The following is a 19,239-nucleotide window of genomic DNA, read 5'->3' as shown; positions in this document are numbered from 1 at the left end:
TGCCAAGCCAGTTTTTGTTAAATGCCTTGGGACATCCTCCCGAAGTGAAAGACGCTATTTAAATATAAATTTGTATTGTATCTGAACCAATCTTGTGATCTTGCGAATTATATAAACCATTGCCTTTGGTAAGTTGAAAACATCCACTTTGGTTCTTGTGTTGAGTAATGGTATATATAGAACCATAGAACCTTATAGTGCAGAAAAAGTCCATTCAATCTGTGCTGATTCTTTGAAAGAGGAGTCCATTCAGTTTTAATTACCTGTCTTTTCTCCATGCAATCTTGATCTTAAGCCTAAGAACATGAAGATTTTCTGTCCAAGGTTTCTAAATCAATGTCAAACATCCTGTCACAATTGATCAAGTTGTGAAAAATGGGGTTAAATCCAAACACTTCATTGTATTATAGTGGAAGCCACACCTGGTACTCCAGTCACATGGGTCAAATATTTGCTGGAGAGGAAAAGGGATATGTATGGAAATCATTGAACCCAGCACAGCGACCACTGGATGCATAGTGATAGCAGCCATCTGAGATTTCTGCATATTCGGAACTCCAAACACCAGAAACCTTTTGAGACCATTTAAGTGACAAAAACACATGCACCAGCACACGGCATTTAACTAGATACAATAGAGTCTAATTATTAATGTTTTGCAGCAATTATTGTTCAAGCATTCATATATTTTGATCTATAATGTAAAATTGTTCATCGAATTGCAATTGGCGCAAACTGAAATACTTTGGATTTAGTGAATTGTCTAAATTTGACTGCCCCTTGAATGATTCTTTGTATGAACCAAAGCAGATTAAATACTGTATTTTGGCAACATTGGATTACTATAATGCTGCAGCTTTCCAGTTAAAGTATCAAAGCCATCAGACCTAAAAGCAGTGAAATACTATAATTTGAGGTTGGTGGGATCAGTCATATTTATAACTCTATTTTCCAAACAATTTATTTATTTGAGTACCAATAATCAAAACCAGTCCCTTAATCACCCATATGTAGTAGCATTATTTATGCCTTCTTTTTGTGTTGTGGAACAATATCACATCTGATATAATAATAACAGATGAGTTCAATTTGCTACAATGAAGACGTGACTGTTATTCAGTAATGGGTTATGTCCGACCATTACTTAGAGGCCAGATTTTAAACTAGAAGAAAGGCTCAGTGCGTCTCAATGGAAAGACTTCACAATAAAACACATCCTCTCAAGCCATGCTTTCAGAATGCTCCATGCCAGTAGCAATTTAAGCAAGTTGCAGATACACTTTAAAGTCACTTCATTTGCATTGCTATTTGATCTTAGTTAAGTGATGCACACAAAGATTGGAATTCCTGTTAACAATAGGACTAATGGCATCTAACCAGCTAAAACCACATAGCTTGCCAGTGATAGCACTGTCTGGCAAGCTTTCCTGCTGCTTTTCCAGCTAGGACCCTACTAGTTAGGGCTTTGGCTTGCAGCGTTACAGGAGCTGAGTGGGATGACTCCCTGGCCCCAGTGACTGGTTTGCACTTCGAAGTCCAGCTGATGAGCCAACCTGGCTGTGTTGTCATCAGCAGTGTCCTGGAATACTGAGGCCCCACGTGCCTTAGGAACTGACTACTGAGACCGCCACAGAGGGTGGGCTAATTTCTGACAATCCATTACCAAAATGTCACCTTGGAGCTAGTTCAGCTCCAAGAAGATCCGTCTTACCTCCCCCCCCCAAGGAGGACAGTCACTAGTTGGCCATTTGATATTTGACAAAAGCAGGTTTCAGTCCTCACTAGGTGGATGGCAAGTACCAGGAACTCCCTGCAAGTTTCCTGATGGGCAACACAGCTCAGCATAAATATACGTGAGAGCATAGCCACCATCTTTAAAGTTACTAGACGGTGTGGTCTAAGGAGATGAACTGACAGCAAAATTTGAGCATAATTTATTGTGCAAAATGATGATGCTGACTTTAGCAAGGACGGCAAATTGCAATGAATAAGGATTGATGGGTGAGTTAATGTACTGTAGCAGGTAATGGGGTATTGTCACAAACAAATAACATAACTTTATTGAACATAAACTGGTTAACCATGTGCAAAGTATAACAACTCCCTGCCTATTCCTCATCCAGATTCAGCTTTGTCAGGCATGCCAAGCTGATTTACACAGGCACATCTCCTCCCCTGGACCAAACTACAAGCTTCATTTTGGTGTTTGTCGTAGGGCCATTCCTCTTGGTCACCAGCAGGTTGGAGGCCGTCACCAACCTTCATTGTTTCTCAGGGCTTCACTCAGTCAGGGACGACTTGCTTTATGTTTAAAAATTAAACCTGCATTCAATGAGAGGACCCCCAGAGGTGACATACGACAATATTTGAGTCATTCATGGGTCCGAGAATCAGTCATGGTCAGCTTTAACGTTTCAGCAGGCAATCATGGTGAAGGAATGCAGACCTTTGCCATTGAACTCTGAGTTCTTTGCTCACAAAGATTATTAGGTACTTAGAAAAGATGGAGAATGTCTCTTTGCCATTTGATCTCATCCTTTAAGAATACAAACCATCCCAACATCAACATATTTCTTAAATGAGTCCAGGTCTAGGCGATTGAGGGGGAGTGTTTCAGAGTTTTGGGGCTTCCTTATGCCAAGACGAGCATAACTGTACACACTACTCTTAAGTGCAGCTTATTCAGAAAACTGTACAGCTTGAGTATAGCTTATTTGTATGGAGATGTGTTCCAGTATTGGTGTTACTATGTGGTACTGGTAACCGTTTAGTCCAGAATAAGTAACATGAGGGGCAGTCTCTTCTGTCCATCTGTGCCTCTTACATACCATCTCCATGAATGTAAACAAGTCCTTTTAGAAATCTTAGCACCCATTTGCAGGGGTCAGCAGTATCATTAAAGATTCAGGACAAACCATCGAACCCAGCCAGAAACATTCAAAATGTCTTCACAGCAAAGGAACGACCAGCTTAGATGGAGGAGTTCCATGGAGGACATTTGTTATACGTGGTGGCCCAGCTTTATCTGTATCTATATTTAGTAGCATTTGGACATTTTACATCCCCTTTCAACTTCACTCTTCTCTCATCTTACATTCTGAATCTCTTTCATTCTGGTTTGCACCTGTTTTTAAACTTACCCAAACACAAATTCCCAATAGTAGCCACATTATTAGAGCATCCCAGTTCATTTGGGGAGGTCTTGCATTTTAAGTGGTCACTTTTAACTGAAGTCTCTATGCTTGATGGATGGTGGAGTGAATGAATGAAGTGAGGTCAGGTATCCTTTGCCTGCTTTAATCTCCCACTGCGTTTTAGACATTCTTTGGGGGCAGTTCAGATTTGTACAAGTTTTGCCTTTGTTTACTACTATATCAACAAGCTCTACTTCAGTTTCTCACCCTTCTATAGGGTTGGTCAGGTTTGTTGACAAACATTAACTCTGGAGAATGTTAGCAGCTTTCAGCTTTGTGCAAACGTCAACACTTTGTTCTTCAATAGCTTCAACAACAACAAAATTGCATTTGTATAGCGTCTTTCACGTGAATCAAATGGGAATGGAAACAAACAGCATGCTTTGCTCCTTTATGTCAGTTCCATGACTACAATCTCATTAACGCCAAATAAAACCTGACTCTACTAACATACATGATGATGTACCTTTAAAGCTACAGAATTTCAAATGAGTGTCAATGGACATGCTTAACAAGGGGTTTTAACAAGGGAATGAGATTTCAGTATTTGCTCTCAGCTGATTTCATAACAGTTCTTGAATGGAAAAGCAAGTGAGGATAGTAACTCTGCTGGTGGGTTGATCTCCCACATTCTGGACCGCATTAGTGACTTGTTATTAGTTTCCTGTCCTTAGAGGCCTGTCATTATTAGCCTGAGCCATTTCGCACCCCAATGCCAGATAATTCTCAGTGATAAAATAAGGAGAAAGACATGTTGTATTCTGGGTGGAGGAACATTTACAACCTTGAATTAACTGCTAAAATCCTGCAATGTCCCACAAAATACACAGTCAATTCACTTTACAGTATATTCTGTGAAGCGTTTTAAGTGTCTTGAAGATGTGGTAAGGCACTATATCAAATGCAAGGATTATTATGATTATTATAATATAAATGGGGTCTAAGGCAACGGGTTAAAGCTTACACCCGACTAGCAAGCGAGTTGTTCCTTACAATGATGTATTGTTTAACCGTTTAAATAACTATGAAGTCAGTAAGTCAAGCGTGGAAATGACACTTTGCTGTACAATGGAGGAAATTCATGTAACCGACTGGGAGGCTTCTGATGGCTTGGCAAGCGGTGTGAGTGGCAGTGGTTGATGGCTTGGCAAGCGGTGTGAGTGGCAGTGGTTGATGGCTTGGCAAGCGGTGTGAGTGGCAGTGGTTGATGGCTTGGCAAGCGGTGTGAGTGGCAGTGGTTGATGGCTTGGCAAGCGGTGTGAGTGGCAGTGGTTGATGGCTTGGCAAGCGGTGTGAGTGGCAGTGGTTGATGGCTTGGCAAGCGGTGTGAATGGCAGTGGTTGATGACTTGGCAAGTGGTGTGAGTGACAGTGATAGGTGCTTGATTTTTTCATTGTATATTGTTTTATTTTGTGTTATTTCCTATTATGAAAAACCTGATAGGTGATCCATTTCTTACTGCTATCCTCCAATCTCTCTCACTTGTAGACAAACATGGCAGCCATTTTGCTCACAAACAGGCATGAGGCGAATAAATCAATAAGAGACCCATTTAGAAAATACTGCAATTTAGACCCCATGTCAATCTTTCCCAATAGGTATAGGAATTAGCAGTATTGTAATTTCCAATAACAATACCAACACATCAGAGACCATTGAGACAACTCAGTGGGAGCAGGATATGTTTTCAGCCAGAGTTTGTTTTCCAGGTACTAGCTGGCAATTACTATAAACAATCCTTTTTTTAACCCTAATAAGTATTTATTTGCAGGACTTGCATAATAAACAGCAGGCTGAGGTAATTAACCAGTGATTGTTAGAATTGATGGAAACTAGTGAAAATTTCCAGGGCAATGGTGTTTCGATAGATTTGACAAGAGCAATCAATCTCCAGTAAACTGTCTTTTTCAATGTCTGGCTCCAGTGTTCAGAATGTGACAGAAATCAAGTCATGGGAACAGCACAGCACTCATCACTTCCAAATTTGTGGCTCTGATATCTAAATGGCATATTTTTGCATTTTTCTTTTCAAACATCATCCATTGTGCAAGCTATCCGTACCACAAGCAGTATGTGCAGCTGTATGTGTAACTACAGTGTGGTGAGAACAATGGACAAGCACTGCCAGAAATCCAATCTCTTGGATTTTCTCTTAGATATCTGCATGAATCAGAAAATGCCTTGCTTTCCACCTGTTTGTTTTTTCTTATTTAATGATTTTGCTCATTTATTTACCTAGATGAAGCTCAATAGAAAGTCCCTTAAATCAGAATTGGCACATAGCCAACCAAGCAGGTGATGAATAGTTATACAAATTCTTTTTGACAGATTTGACCGTCTAAAAGAAATAGCAGTCTGCCTGATATCCTCCTACTAACCTTGGCTTAGAAAGCCAAAGTCCATCCAAATGTTACCGGCCACCAAATTCTTAAAAACAAAGAAACAGGAGTAGGCCATTTACCCCCTCAAGCCTGTTTGCTTTGGGTATGAACACCACCACTCGTGAATTTGACAGAAGGGTTTGGCTCAAAGCTGAATGAAACCATTAACCGCTACTTTTGTTGATTTCGGATTTCAATGACTGGGATATTGGAGTAGCTTTGTCAGTTCCCTGGCAGCACTAAAGGGAATCATTCACCAACTTCAAGTTCAAATTTGTGATAATTCTCAGACATGTAAAGCACTTTAGAGCTTTATAACCAACAGGTTAATACTCTATAAGTAAGTATGGAGAGCAAAAGTCATAAAGAAACTCAAAAGAACTGAAGGCTCACAAATAAATCAAACGAGACAGGATTTGTATAGTGAAAGAATGTGTGAGGAAATAGAAACATGAAACAGAAGTAGGCTATTCAGCTCCTCGAGCCTGTTCCCCATTCTATAAGATCATGGCTGATCTGAACCTCAAATCCAATTATCCGCCCTTGCCCCATATCCCTTAATACCCTGACCTAACAAATATCTATCCACCCCCATCTTGAAGATGTGAATGGATCCAGCATCCACAGCCTTTTGGGAGAGAGAGACCCAGATTGCCACTATCCTTTGGGTGAAAAACTGCCTCATAATTTCACTCCTAAATGGCCTGGCTCTAATTTTAAGATGATGCCCGCTTGTTCTGGATTCCCCACCAGAGGAAATAGTTTCTCTGTATCTACTCTATAGAATCCCTTTATTATTTTAAAAATCTCAATAACATCACCCCTCAACCTTCTAAACTCAAGGGAATAGAGACCATGTGTATGCAACCTGTTCTCAAATTTAACCCTTTAAGCCCTAGTATCATTCTGGTGAATCTGTGTTGCATCCCTTCCAGAGACAATATATCCTTCCTGAGGTGCAGTGCCCAAAACTGAAGACAGGTGGGGTCGACCAAGGCTCTATACAGTTGAAACATAATTTCCTCTCCTTTATAATCCAGTCCCCTTGAGATAAAGGCCAGCATCCCATTAGCCTTTTTTATAACTTTCTGTGAGCTTGTTTTTAATGACTTATGTAGGTGGATCCATAATGAATGACCTCACACTTCCCCACATTGAATTTCACCTGGCACAGTTTTGCCCACTCACTTAATCTATCCTAAGTCCCTTTGTAACTTCCTGCTATCATCTACACAAATTCCTGTCCCTCCTAACTTTGTGTTATCTGCAAATTTGGATATAAAATTCTCTATTCCTTCATCCAAGTCATTTATATATATCTTTGATGAAAAGCTGAGGCTCCAGTACAGACTCCTGGGGAGCACCACTTGTCACACTGCACCAATCAGAGAACATTCCTTTTCTCCCTGCCTGTTTTCTGGCTCCCAACCGATTACCAAGGTTACCTTTGATTCTATGCACTTTTATTTTTGCTAATAACCTCTTGTGCGGAACCTTATCAAATGCCTTCTGGAAGTCCATGTAGACGACATCCATAGACACTCTTATCCACCATGTTAGTGACCTCCTCAAAAAATTCAATTAGATTCATCAGACATGATCTAACTTTCACAAATCCGAAGTTAAGCTGACAGGTCTGTAGTTACTTATTTTTCCCCTCCTTCGCTTCTTAAATAATGGAGTGACATTTGCAATTCTCCAATCCAAGGGTACAATTCCCGAAGATAGAGCACTTCGGAATATTATGACTAACGCATCTGCAATTTCCTCCCTTACTTATTTTAATACCCGAGAGTGGAATCTATCAGGTCCTGATTTGTCTATCTTTAGTACAATTATTTTCTCCATTACCATTTTATAAATTTATATTAAATCCATTTAGCATTTCTCCTTGGTTTATTTTTAGGCTATCTTGTACCAATGGTATTTTGTCCTCTTCCTCTGCTGTGAAAACGGAAGCAAAGTATTCATTCAACAAGCCTGCCATTTCCTTATTGTTCATTATAGTCTCATCTACATCTGTTTTTAATGGGCCCATATTCCCCTTTACACTCTGTTTCTAATATTATATTTATAAAAGCTTTCACTGTTGCCCTTGACATCCCTTGCATGTTTTTTTTCTCATATTCCCCTTTTGCACTTCTTATTACTTTCTTTGTATTTCTTTGTTTTTTTTAAGTCTCCCAGTCTGCTGGATTTCCACTTTTTCTTGTATTAGTGTAAGACTTTTCTTTTAGTTTGATTCTACCTCTTACCTCATTTGTCGACCATGGTTGTTGAACTACACAAGTGGAGCATTTGTGTTTTAGGGGTATGTACTGGTTTTGTATTGTACCAAATTTTTCTTTGAATACTTATAATAATAATCCTTGCATTTGATATAGCACCTCATCATGTCTTTGAGATGTCTGAAAGCGCTTCACAGAATATACTGCAAAGTGAATTGACTGTATATTTTGTGGGCAAAAATACCTCCCTTATGTGTCGGAGTGTCTCTAATGCTCACTGCAGCTCAAAGACTGAGCCGGAGTGACTCAAAACATAGGCATTCCTGGGACAGTGTTACTGTCTGCAATTTCCTGCATTCTGCAGTCTCGACACTGCCTGTAATGTCATATTCTTTATTTTTTTATATAAGTACCTCCTCCCTCTCTGCACTGAATTCCTACTCTCACTTAATTCCTTCACTGAAGTCTCACTCTGTTCCCACTCAAACCAATCTCCTATGGTCACCTCCCTCTCGCCCCGGCTTGGGTTTGTGCTCTGCCACTGCCAAGTGCTCTGACTCGTTACCTTGCATGAGGGCCGCTATATAAACACAAGTTGTTGTTGTTGTTAGTGCCTCCTCAGCTCCAAGGAGACCTTGCTTATGTTTCCACACACCCCACCCCCCACCACACACACACATATACTCAAGGAAGATAGTAATTAGTCACTTAAGTTGTTTTTAATCAAATTTCACCAAACAATACATGCTTTATGGTGAAAATAAATTGGTAAACAGCCATTTTCTCCCTAATTTTTTTTATAAAACCAAAATGAACCAAGTTACTTTTGGTGTTTCAGATGGTGCAGCTTACAGATGGGTGTGTACATGAAGTTAGCCTTACGCATGAGGATGCCATGGAGGCTTGATTGTTTCTCTGGTAATCTGGCAGTCTGGTAGTCACCACACCACATCTGCTATGAAACATACTAATTTGAGTCGATAGTAATTGAATGGTTTTGGAGATGAATATTCCCTCGCTATGCCTTCAGTGAAATGGTTGGGCCTGTTGCCCCCTGGTGACCACTTCATCCAGGTTGTGTCAGGAACAGAATCCATTGTGATTCACGCTGCTCATCCTTTGTTAATAGTGTTAGTTTGGCTATAAATTGTTATCTGATTCAACACAAACATGCCAGATATAAGAATCATAAGAGTATAAGATTATAAAACCCGGTGATTTGCCATGACCTGATAAAATAACAAAAAGGTTTGATGGTCCGAATGGTCTATTCTGTTCCTATGTCCCTGAAGCTGCGATGGTTAATTTCCCAGGCTGGAAAATTTGTATGTGTTGTAAGGGATACTTGAAAAGGGGAAAAAAGGAGAGAGGAAAAAATAATTTGGCCCTTTCCCTAACAAAACAAAAAGGCAAACTTTAACAATGCCATTGATTAAAGTTTCATCAAAACAAAAGTTCAGGTTCAATTTTGAGATGAATCTGCATTCTAACCAAAACAAAATGAATCATTCAAGTGTTTACAGCTTTACTAATCCGAGATGTTTATCTGAGCAGCTGATCCCACGCTTGCCATGTCAACTGACAATTACAGAGTTACTTGGCATTCATTGCCACTAGAAATGGTTCTTGCAGCTGATAATAATAATAATAATAATAATCCTTGCATTTGATATAGCGCTTTTCACGTCGGGAGGACGTCCCAAAGCGCTTCACAGAATAGACTGTAAAGTGAATTGACTGTATATTTGTGGGCGAACGCGGCAGCCAATTGCGCACAGCAATGTCCCACAAACAGTCGTAGATTGAAAATGACCAATTTATTATTGTTTTTGTTTTTTTGGAGGGATTATTATTAGGCGTGTGGAGTAAGGAAACTTGCCCAAGGTTTCGCCCTGCCTGGAATTGAACTCAGGTCTCTCACTTGCAAAGCGAGTGCTCTAACCACTGAGCTACAGGACTCCACTCCACTGATGAAGGCTGAAGTTCATTTATTTTTAAATTCTTTGATCTTTAAGGAATATTTTATTCATTACCTGAAGTGAGCACTTATTAGTGTGTTGTGACATCAGCTTGCTTGACAACTTTGTTAATATCATTTATATAAGTCAATATTAACTATTTTTGCTAACCAAACCTGCTGTAAAAACAAGCAGGGGGTTGAATCTGTGACATTCACAAACTCGATTTGCTGCATTAATTCCAATTTTGAGTTTGTGACTTTGATGTGTTAGATTTGCAGCCAGCAAATCCTGAGTCCCGAGTGGGCAAAGCTAAAAAAAAAGTTAGAAAAATGCCTGCGAAAGGTTAATTGCTACAAAAAATGCAGCAAATGTGGTTTGCTAATATTGCACATGTTAAGCTCAACATTTACCCTCTTTTTCCCTTTAAGATTACTTTGCCTTCAAATTTAATATCACAATGCATTGTGGAAAATTCTTGAATTCAGTCTTAATTTGGAAGCTGTTTCCTTTTGAAGAATTGCAGAAAACCGGTTACCAAATTACAGGGAATTTAATAATTTTCCACAATTCTGTGCAAATCTTAAAATTTTAAAGTAAAATGGTTCGCCAGGCTAAGACGAGGTGAATTTTGGGCCTGTTGCTTATAGATTTCAAAATTTGTAAAGGCTTTGTTACAATCTGATTTGTCCTCAGGAACCTCTGCTCAATAAATTTCTATTATAATCCATGAAAATAAAAACATGTATTCTACCAACAGATATTAAAAAGAAAAAAACACAAATATTGGAAATCTGAAATGAAAACAAGAAATGCTGAGAATACCCAATATAAGAATGAGATAGTAATTTACTAGAACCCTTCTAATATTCTTGCCGTATTCTTTCTATGGGAAACAGCAATATATATCAATATGTATCTTCTCTGGGGTAATAATATACTCTCTTCCAGAAGGACAACAGTTTACAAGGGTTTGTTCCATTCTAGAATATGGTCATTTTGCTTCTGATGCAGTCTCCTTCCCTTTTGCGGAACATCTATATTCTGTCTTTAAGCACAGCCCTGGCCTGTCTGTGGGTGATCGCTTCAATGTCCTTCCAATCTGAGCTTTCTCCTTCACTGTTCTAACCAAAATTCAGGTACAGGATCTCATTATCTTCCTGAGCACTCTTCAACCTCATTGCCTGGATGTGGATGTGGAAAACATCACTTTACTTCAGCGCCATCTGGAGTGTATGGGCAAATGCAAAAGCCTCAAAATAAGCCAACATGTTTGACACCCTTGTCAAGCTTCCAGATCCACAATATAAACAGGGGATAAACTTACACACTGAACAACAGATGGATACTCTTAATCTGCATTTCTTCTTTAAAACTGATAAAAGATATAGATATGCATTTGCTGATTAACAGCAATTTCATTGTGATGGTATATGGATACATTGCTCCAAGTATTTTATAAAATTTATAATGTCATCAGAATGACTTACCAATGTCCCATGTAAGTGGGTCATTATCCTCCATTTCAATCTTGCCAATGACATACCAGATGCACGCCATCCAGTGGGCCAACAATGCAAACATGGACATCAATAGAGTCAGGACTATTGTGCTGTACTGGGAGTAACGATCCAGCTTCTGCAACAGTCGTAACAGTCTCAGCAGGCGAACGGTCTTTAGAAGATGTACAATTGAGACCTGCCAACGAAATGAAACACCCAAGTTTAGTTAGGCTGCTCTGCCTTGTACACAAATTCAGATGTCATTGAAACCATTATGGTTATTTTGTGGTATTTCTTAATAGTTTTCATTAATGAGGAATCTGAGTAGTCTTTTGGTAACCAATAATACATCACACTGACCAGTGAAAATTCCTCTCTAAAATGATCTATTTCTGGAGCAGAGTTGTCTTGGCTCGACAGGAATTCTAAATTTTGCTGTAAATTAGACCACACTAATATGTCCTTTTACACTCAACTGAATAAATGCATTGAAAATTCCCTTCCTCTCCAAATATTTACTTGTACCTTTACTTTTCATTGCTCTAAAAATAATCATCACCATAACAAATAACAACTCTATACAAATGAGCTACAGAAAACAGTCTTGATATTTGCAGAAAGTCTCTAAAATAATTATTTGGTTTTAACTTCTGCCTTCAGCAGGCTTACCTTCTGCCACCCTGCCCCCACCCTGTGGAAATCCATCTCGCAGTCCCTCCGCCTCGCCCCTTCCCTTGCCTCCTTCAAACCCGTCTCAAAACCCTCCTCTTTGACCAAGCCTTCAGTCACCCTCCTTTCCCCCCTGATCTCCACCCTCCCCGATCCTAACCCCCAGCTTGGGTCTGAAACATTGACTGTCCAGGGCTTTGGGACATCCTCCCAGTGTGAAAAGTGCTATAGAAATGTAATTTTGGTGTTGTTGTAAACACATTTATTGGTTCTTTATATTCATGGCAGATGGTAACTATGATGGTAATGTTTGGCTGTTGTAACAAAGGTCTAACAAGATTACCTTTCCAATACTTGGACATAATGTAATTTGGGTTACAGAGAATGAACTCCAATAAGCTTATGTTAGTCATGCACATAATTCTACTGAATGATAATATTCTATGTTATTCAGGACATTGTTATTGTTATAACCCAGTCCACTGGGTTCAATCTTTCAGAGGCTGAGTTATAAGTGATTATTTTTTGGAATTTTAGAAATAAGGAGGACATTGTGCTTTCCTACAGTCAATGCATGTCTTATATGAGGGCAAGAATTTCCTCCAATTACTCCCTGGATCTCTCAATCATAATTTGCTGACTGAATCCACAACTGTTTGTGGGACAATTATGTGTGCAATTGACTGCCATATTTTGCCCACAAAATATACAGTCAATTCACTTTACAACATATTCTGTGAAGCGCTTTGAGAAGTCTCGAATATGTGACATATCAAATGCAAAGATTATTATTATTATTATGTGAGAAAAAGGAAGAAGTCACTTCCTTCGCTTTGTCAGCATGTGCGCTATGCATAGGAAGTTCTGCTTAGATCATTTGCTGCATGCTGACCACATGGGCTATGTGCAAGAAGCTCTGTTGACGTAAGTTCCTTCACTGGCCATCAATACTCTTTCATGTGCGTAGTACAAATAATAATAATAATCCTTGCATTTGGTAGAGCGCCTTATCACTTCTTCGAGACGTCTCAAAGCGCCTCGCAGCAGCGAATTGGACACAGCGGTGTCTCGCAAACAGTCGTGCATTAAGTGACCAAAATTTTTTTAAGGAATTATTATCCCTGGAAAAGCGATCCGCCAATCGACTAACAACCGGGTTCCTACCTACTGCTAGGTAAACAGAGGTGTGTGGAGTAAGGAAACTTGCCCAACATTTCGCCTTGCCAGGTAGATAAATCTGTAAAAAGGGCATATGGGATACTAGGCTTTATAAATAGGGGCATAGAGTACAAGAGTCAGGAGGTTATGATTAACCTATATAAAACACTGGTTAGGCCTCAGTTAGAATATTGCGCCCAGTTCTGGGCACCACACTATAGGAAGGATGTTAAGGCATTGGAAAGGGTGCAGAGGAGATTTACGAGGATGGTACCAGGAATGAGGGACCTTGATTATGAGGAAAGACTAGAGAGGTGAGGATTATTCTCATTGGAGCAGAGAAGGTTACAAGGAGACCTAACAGAGGTCTTCAAAATCATGAGGGGATTTGATAGGTTAGAAAGGGAAAAACTGTTTCCACTGGTGGGTGTGTCAGTGACTCGAGGTCACAGATTCAAAATAGTATCTAAAAGAAGCAGAGGGGAGGTGGGAAGAAATTTTTTCACGCAGCGAGCTGTTCGAATCTGGAACGCATTGCCTGAAAGGGTGGTGGAGGCCGATTCGATAACTACTTTTAAAAACGCAGTGGACGGGTATTTGAGGCGGACGGGTTTGCAGGGTTATGGGGAAAAGGCTGGGGAGTGAGATTGACATTAATTGCTCTATTCAAAGAGCCGGCACAAACTCGATGGGCCGAATGGCCTCTTTTTGTGCTGTACAATTCTATGATTCTATGATTCTATGAATCAAACCCACGTCCTCTCACTTGTGGGGTGAGAGCAAGATGTAAAAAGTGATATTGGTGGGGCGTCCTTGTGCATAATATACATAGTGCACATTATAGAGCATTGATGTCAGCAGGAATCTAATGACTAATCTAATGAGCTATTTTTGGGAAGCTGGCTAGTTAGTACTGGAAGCCAGATGTACAAGTAGTGTGGAACCAGACAGAGAAATGAGACAGCGATATCAACAACAACAACGTGCACTTATATAGCACCCTCCATGCAGGGTATCATCTCAGAGCGCTTAACAGCACCTGACTCCGAGCAGGGTGGGAGGGGGAGATAACAGTAAGCACAGTCGAAAAGGAAGGTTTTCAAGTGGGACTTGAAAAAGTGGAGAGAGGGGGCAAAGCAAAGGGATTGAGGGAGAGTGTTCCAGAGTTTCAGAGCATAGTGGCTGAAAGCGTGACCTCCAATGGTGCGGAGTGGGATGTGAGGAGGTTGGAGAGGAGGGAGGTGCCAGGTAGTGAATGGATTTAAACACGAGAGTGAGGATCTTGAAGTCGATCTGTTCGGAGTGGGGAGCCAGTGGAGCCCGGCCAGAACTGGCGAGATGGGGGTACAGAGTTTGGTCAGGGTCAGCATCCGGGCAGCAGAGTTCTGAATGAGCTGGATTTTTTGAACTGTGGAGCTGGGGAGGCCGGTGAGGAGTGCGTTTGAGTAATCCAGGCGGGATTGCAGCAATTTGCACACAGCAATGACTCACAAACAGCCATTAAAGTGAATCACCAATTTTATCTGGCGGATTGTTGGCTGGGACAACATTATTAACATTGAAGAGAACAACACTGTCATAATACCCCCAGTTCCTAGTTAATAAGCAAGATTTGTAAGCACTCTGAGACACTACCTTGCATGGAGGGCACTATATAAGTGCAAGTTGTTTTTGTTGTTGCATTTGCCTACAAATGCATGCTACATTTCACAGAAATACTTTGAGATATTTTGATGTTATACGTTTGACATTAAATGCAATGATTTTTATTATTAATACATTACTCTGCTTGTGCTTAAATAATGCATGATAAAGAGCTCTTGATGTCTCTGAACTAAGATAATGGGTGATCCATATCGTGGTTGAAGTACACATTCAATATCTGCTGGTTTGGGCCATTCCTTTTAATGGAATGGTGACTCAGACTCAAAATTATAATTTTATCATAAAATAATTAAGTCTAGACATGAATCCTGATTAGCATATTTTACAATGATCATATGCAAGTTATTATTGAGAGGTTAATGACTTATTCTGCTGAGTATTATGTACATCTGCATGAATGTAATTGAATTCTACATCAGTCTTCTAAATTTCACCATGAATAAATAAAGCCTGGCATGCCCACAAAGGCACTTCACTACAGATGGGCCTGTTCTGAGTATTATTTGGTATTTGGTTTTTTACTGTCCCATGAGTTGAAGCTCCACCAAAAAAAAGCTCAGTAACATTTTTCAATTCTTAGCACTGTGAAGTGCTTTGAGATGTTTCAATGACGTGTTACGGTGCTTTATCAAAAGCAAGAATTATTATTATGTAGTGTTTTCACAGATACATAGATGGGAAGGATCCAATAATAATCCTTGCATTTGCTATAGTGCCTTTTCATATTTTCTAGACACCTCAAACCGATTCTGCTGGAGGCCCATCAGGTTCACCCCTCACTTCCTCTACCTCACAATATACGCCTGCACAGCCTTACTTGTACAGGCTGCTCAGTATCCTCTTAGGAGAGGCAAAAAGAGACAGGAACCCACAAAAAACATGGTCAGTGTTAGACTGTGTGCCACAGTGACTTTCAAAAAATAAGAACATTGTTGGTGCAAATGTTCAGTGTTTCTTTTCTTTACAGGTTGATAACATTCTTGATGTCGAGCTTTGCACTTGAAAGATCATGCATAGGGTGGCCCTTATAAATCAGGACAACGGCAACTGCAGAAGGCTGGATTAAAGCCCTCAAACTCTGCAGACAGACTTTCAGAAAGCATAACAGGCCTCTTCCTCAATGACAATTTCCCAGGCCAGTAGAGAGAATGATTCCCGGCTTTGAACCAGAGTGGTGAGCTGGCTTTGCTCTACAACATTTACATTTATAAAGCCCACTTCTCATGGAGTAGCATCTTGGAGCTTGATGCCAAGTCAGGGAGTGAGGAGTAACCCCTCAATTTATCTCCTTCACCATAGTACACCACTAGCATAATGAGCTGTCTTTGCACCGCACCAGGATGGTGAGCATATTGATGACTCAATCCACAAATTTTTGTGGGACACTGCTGTGCGCAATTGGCTGCCGCGCTTCGCCCACAAAATATACAGTCAATTTACTTTAAAGTTCCTTTAAGTTCCCTAAATACTATCAAACAGAAAATGTCATTTGTCCCCTCCTCCAGCTGAGAAAGAAAACATTTTGGTTTTACAGTATATTCTGTGAAGCGCTTTGAGACGTCTCAAAGACGTGAAAAGCGCTATATCAAATGCAAGGATTATTATTATATTATATATTATATTGATTCTGGAACCCAATTACAGAACTGTATGCAGGATAATACTGTCAGTTCACTAGACTGTTACTAGACTGCTTTGCTGCTATGAACATTTTCTTTATGTTCTTTATGTTTGAAAAATTGTTTAACCTCACTTTCTGATAAAATATGGTGATCTTTGCACTGTGATTTTGCTCTGCATTTTCAGCCCTATTCACCACTAGTTTACAGAGATGTGTTTGTCAGTACAGGTCACTTCCTGCAATGTACTTTCATTGAGGAATTCATTAGAATAATTTCAAATGTATCAAATCTGGTGCTATCTTATTGCTACAATAAGTTAACTCTAGAATAAGTGCTGCAGATGGCTTTACATGTCCAGGCTTTACTGGCTCTCGGAAATCACTGAAGTGTATACAGATTTCTGCTTCGGACTTCCTGCAAATTTCACATTAAAGACTGACAGGCAATCATCAATCTTTTAATCTGCTGTATGCTCCAAAATTGGACTGTGGATCTGGCTTGAAGCCAATGAAAAAATACTTCTAAGAAATGTTATTCTCCTTTTCCAAATGATCAGTGGGCACTGAAAGAAAGGCAAAATATAGATTTTAAGGTCAGAAATAATTAGCAACAAGATTTATTAGGATGATACTGGGGATAAGTTGTTTGGATATGAGCAGAAATTGGAGAAATTGGGACTTTTTCCTTTGAAACAAAGAGGATTGAGGGGTAACTTGAAAGAGGTCTTTAGAATTGTGACGGGTTTTGAGAGAGTCAATAGGGAGAAATTATTTCCATTGGTCAGTGAGTCAGTGAATAGAAGGTGTCAATTTGAGATAGTTAGCAAACGAGCAAATCCTCTCGCTTGCGAGGTGAGTGCTATAACCACTAAGCTAACTAACCACATTCCTTGGCACCCCACTAATCTCTCTAACCTCCTCTCTCCCCAAAGCAGTACCCACTGCCTCCGCTCTACTGGGTCCATTACTACGCCCCAAAACTTTGGTACTCCCTCCCTCAACCCCTTCGCTTCGCCCCTCCTTCCTTATCTTCAGGTCGCACTTGAAGACCTATCTTTTCGACCTACGGTCACCTTCCTACTCCCCCGGCTCGACCTTGGGCTCCACCATTGTTAAGCGCTCTGAGACGCCGCCTGGTGTGGAGGGAGCTGTATAAGGCAAGTTGTTGTTGTAGCTACAGGACTCCATAAATGGGCCAAATGACTGTGTTTGTGCTGTAAATTTCTGCGGTTCTGTGGTTTTAAGAGAGTTTGTGGGGAAAGGGCAGGTAAATAGGCCTGAAAAGATTGCTCTTAAACTGTTTAAATATCTTAAAGAACTTTGCTACAGCATAAATTTTAGTGCTTTGGGATTAACATTAGAGAAATAAAACTATTTTTGATGTCCAGCATCCTGAAGTGTTATAATATTAATATTCTTTCAGTGTCACATTATGTCAGTAGAAAATTCAGAGGACGATTATCCTGATAGAGACAGTTATTATTATAGAGACAGGATTGATACTGTAAGGATTAAGATGCCTACTATCTAAAATGTCTTAATACCCATCCATTTGAGAAACATCTCAAAATGTTTTAACCCACTTCATTTCTCGTTTCGTTTCTTGGGGGATCCCTGCAGACTTTCAAACAGAAAATGTCATTCGCCCCCTCCTCCAGCTGAGAAAGAAAACATTTTGGTTGAGAAGGCACTGAAAGAAGCCTATCAGGAATGCACAGCGAGAGCACATGTACTCAGAACTGTTTGTGCTCACTATCAGCAACTGGAAATATGAGCAGTGTGTTGCTTGCAGACAACAACCCCCAGGTGACTGGAATGATTTCAGACGCCCACATCTATCAAAATTTAGATAGGGAGAGAAACTGAGAACAGCTGACAACTGCACACTATTTGTCGTCAAAGCCTTGCTATGTCTCGAGCAGAAGTTATAACTGAGGCTTGGAAAATGGCTGAAGAAACAAACCAAATTCATTTGGGAGGACTGTGGTTGTGCATTATTATTTTCTGAGTACCCACTGACACCAGCGATGTGACCATGCAGCAAAAGAATGTTCACGTTCCCTGGCCTGCCTATATTCATTGGTAACACTCTCAACTCTGAGTCAGAAGGTTATGGGTCCAAGTCTTCCTCTTAAATGACAGAGGTCTGGGAAAGATCTGGGGAAGCACTGCATTGTCAGAGGTGTTGTTGCTCAGATGAGACATTAAACAGAGATCCCACTCTTTATTCAGGTAGATCCTATGGCACTATTTGAAATTAGAAAGTAGTTTTTCTCAATGTCCAGGACAACAATCCCCGAGAAAAAATTGATCATTTATTGATCGTTTGTTGGGCTTTACTGTTATGCAAACTGGCTGCTTTTTTATTGTTGGTGTCTATCACATGCAGAAACCCATCATCAAATTTAAGAGTATCCAAATCATATATATATATATATACATGCCAATTACACATGGAAATTACCCCTTGTCTAGAATAGAATGTGCATTCTCTCCCTGCCGACACAGCTTCCCTACAAATACACAGTAACTACACTTACAGTAAATCCTGCAAATTTACTGAGCTGTTTTGCATCTCATGACAAAGTACTATATCAAATGAAAGAATTATTATAATAAATAATAATCCTTGCACTGTCTTGTTCTCAAAACACTGCCTTGTTCTCAAAACATGCAGATTATATCGGTGCCAAATGGACTCTCAGCAGCAGCTGGAAATTGGTTTCAAAACAGCCACATTACCCACACTGCATGCTTCTCTACACACTGCAATAAGGAATGCTAACATTCTGAAGCATGCCATATACATGCTCCGGCACAACATTTCTATCAAAGGACTCAACATCTATCATCTGAGATGCTA

At 40.0% G+C, this 19,239-nt stretch overlaps 1 protein-coding gene across 1 annotated transcript in view; it reads right to left on the bottom strand.

Moving 5' to 3' along the window:
* Positions 1 to 19,239, bottom strand: part of kcnh8 (potassium voltage-gated channel, subfamily H (eag-related), member 8) — a 150,156-nt gene that overhangs the window by 53,483 nt on the left and 77,434 nt on the right. Inside the window, exon 7 of the mRNA XM_042332486.1 lies at positions 11,252 to 11,459. Within this exon, the coding sequence (XP_042188420.1) occupies positions 11,252 to 11,459 (208 nt within the window). The remainder of the gene's footprint in view (positions 1 to 11,251; positions 11,460 to 19,239) is intronic.

This window comes from Callorhinchus milii, unplaced genomic scaffold (assembly GCF_018977255.1).
Source record: "Callorhinchus milii isolate IMCB2004 unplaced genomic scaffold, IMCB_Cmil_1.0 Scaffold2, whole genome shotgun sequence".
Classification (NCBI taxonomy): domain Eukaryota; kingdom Metazoa; phylum Chordata; class Chondrichthyes; order Chimaeriformes; family Callorhinchidae; genus Callorhinchus; species Callorhinchus milii.
The sequence above is the reverse complement of the archived record's forward strand: the minus strand, read 5'-3'. Positions and strand labels throughout refer to the sequence as shown.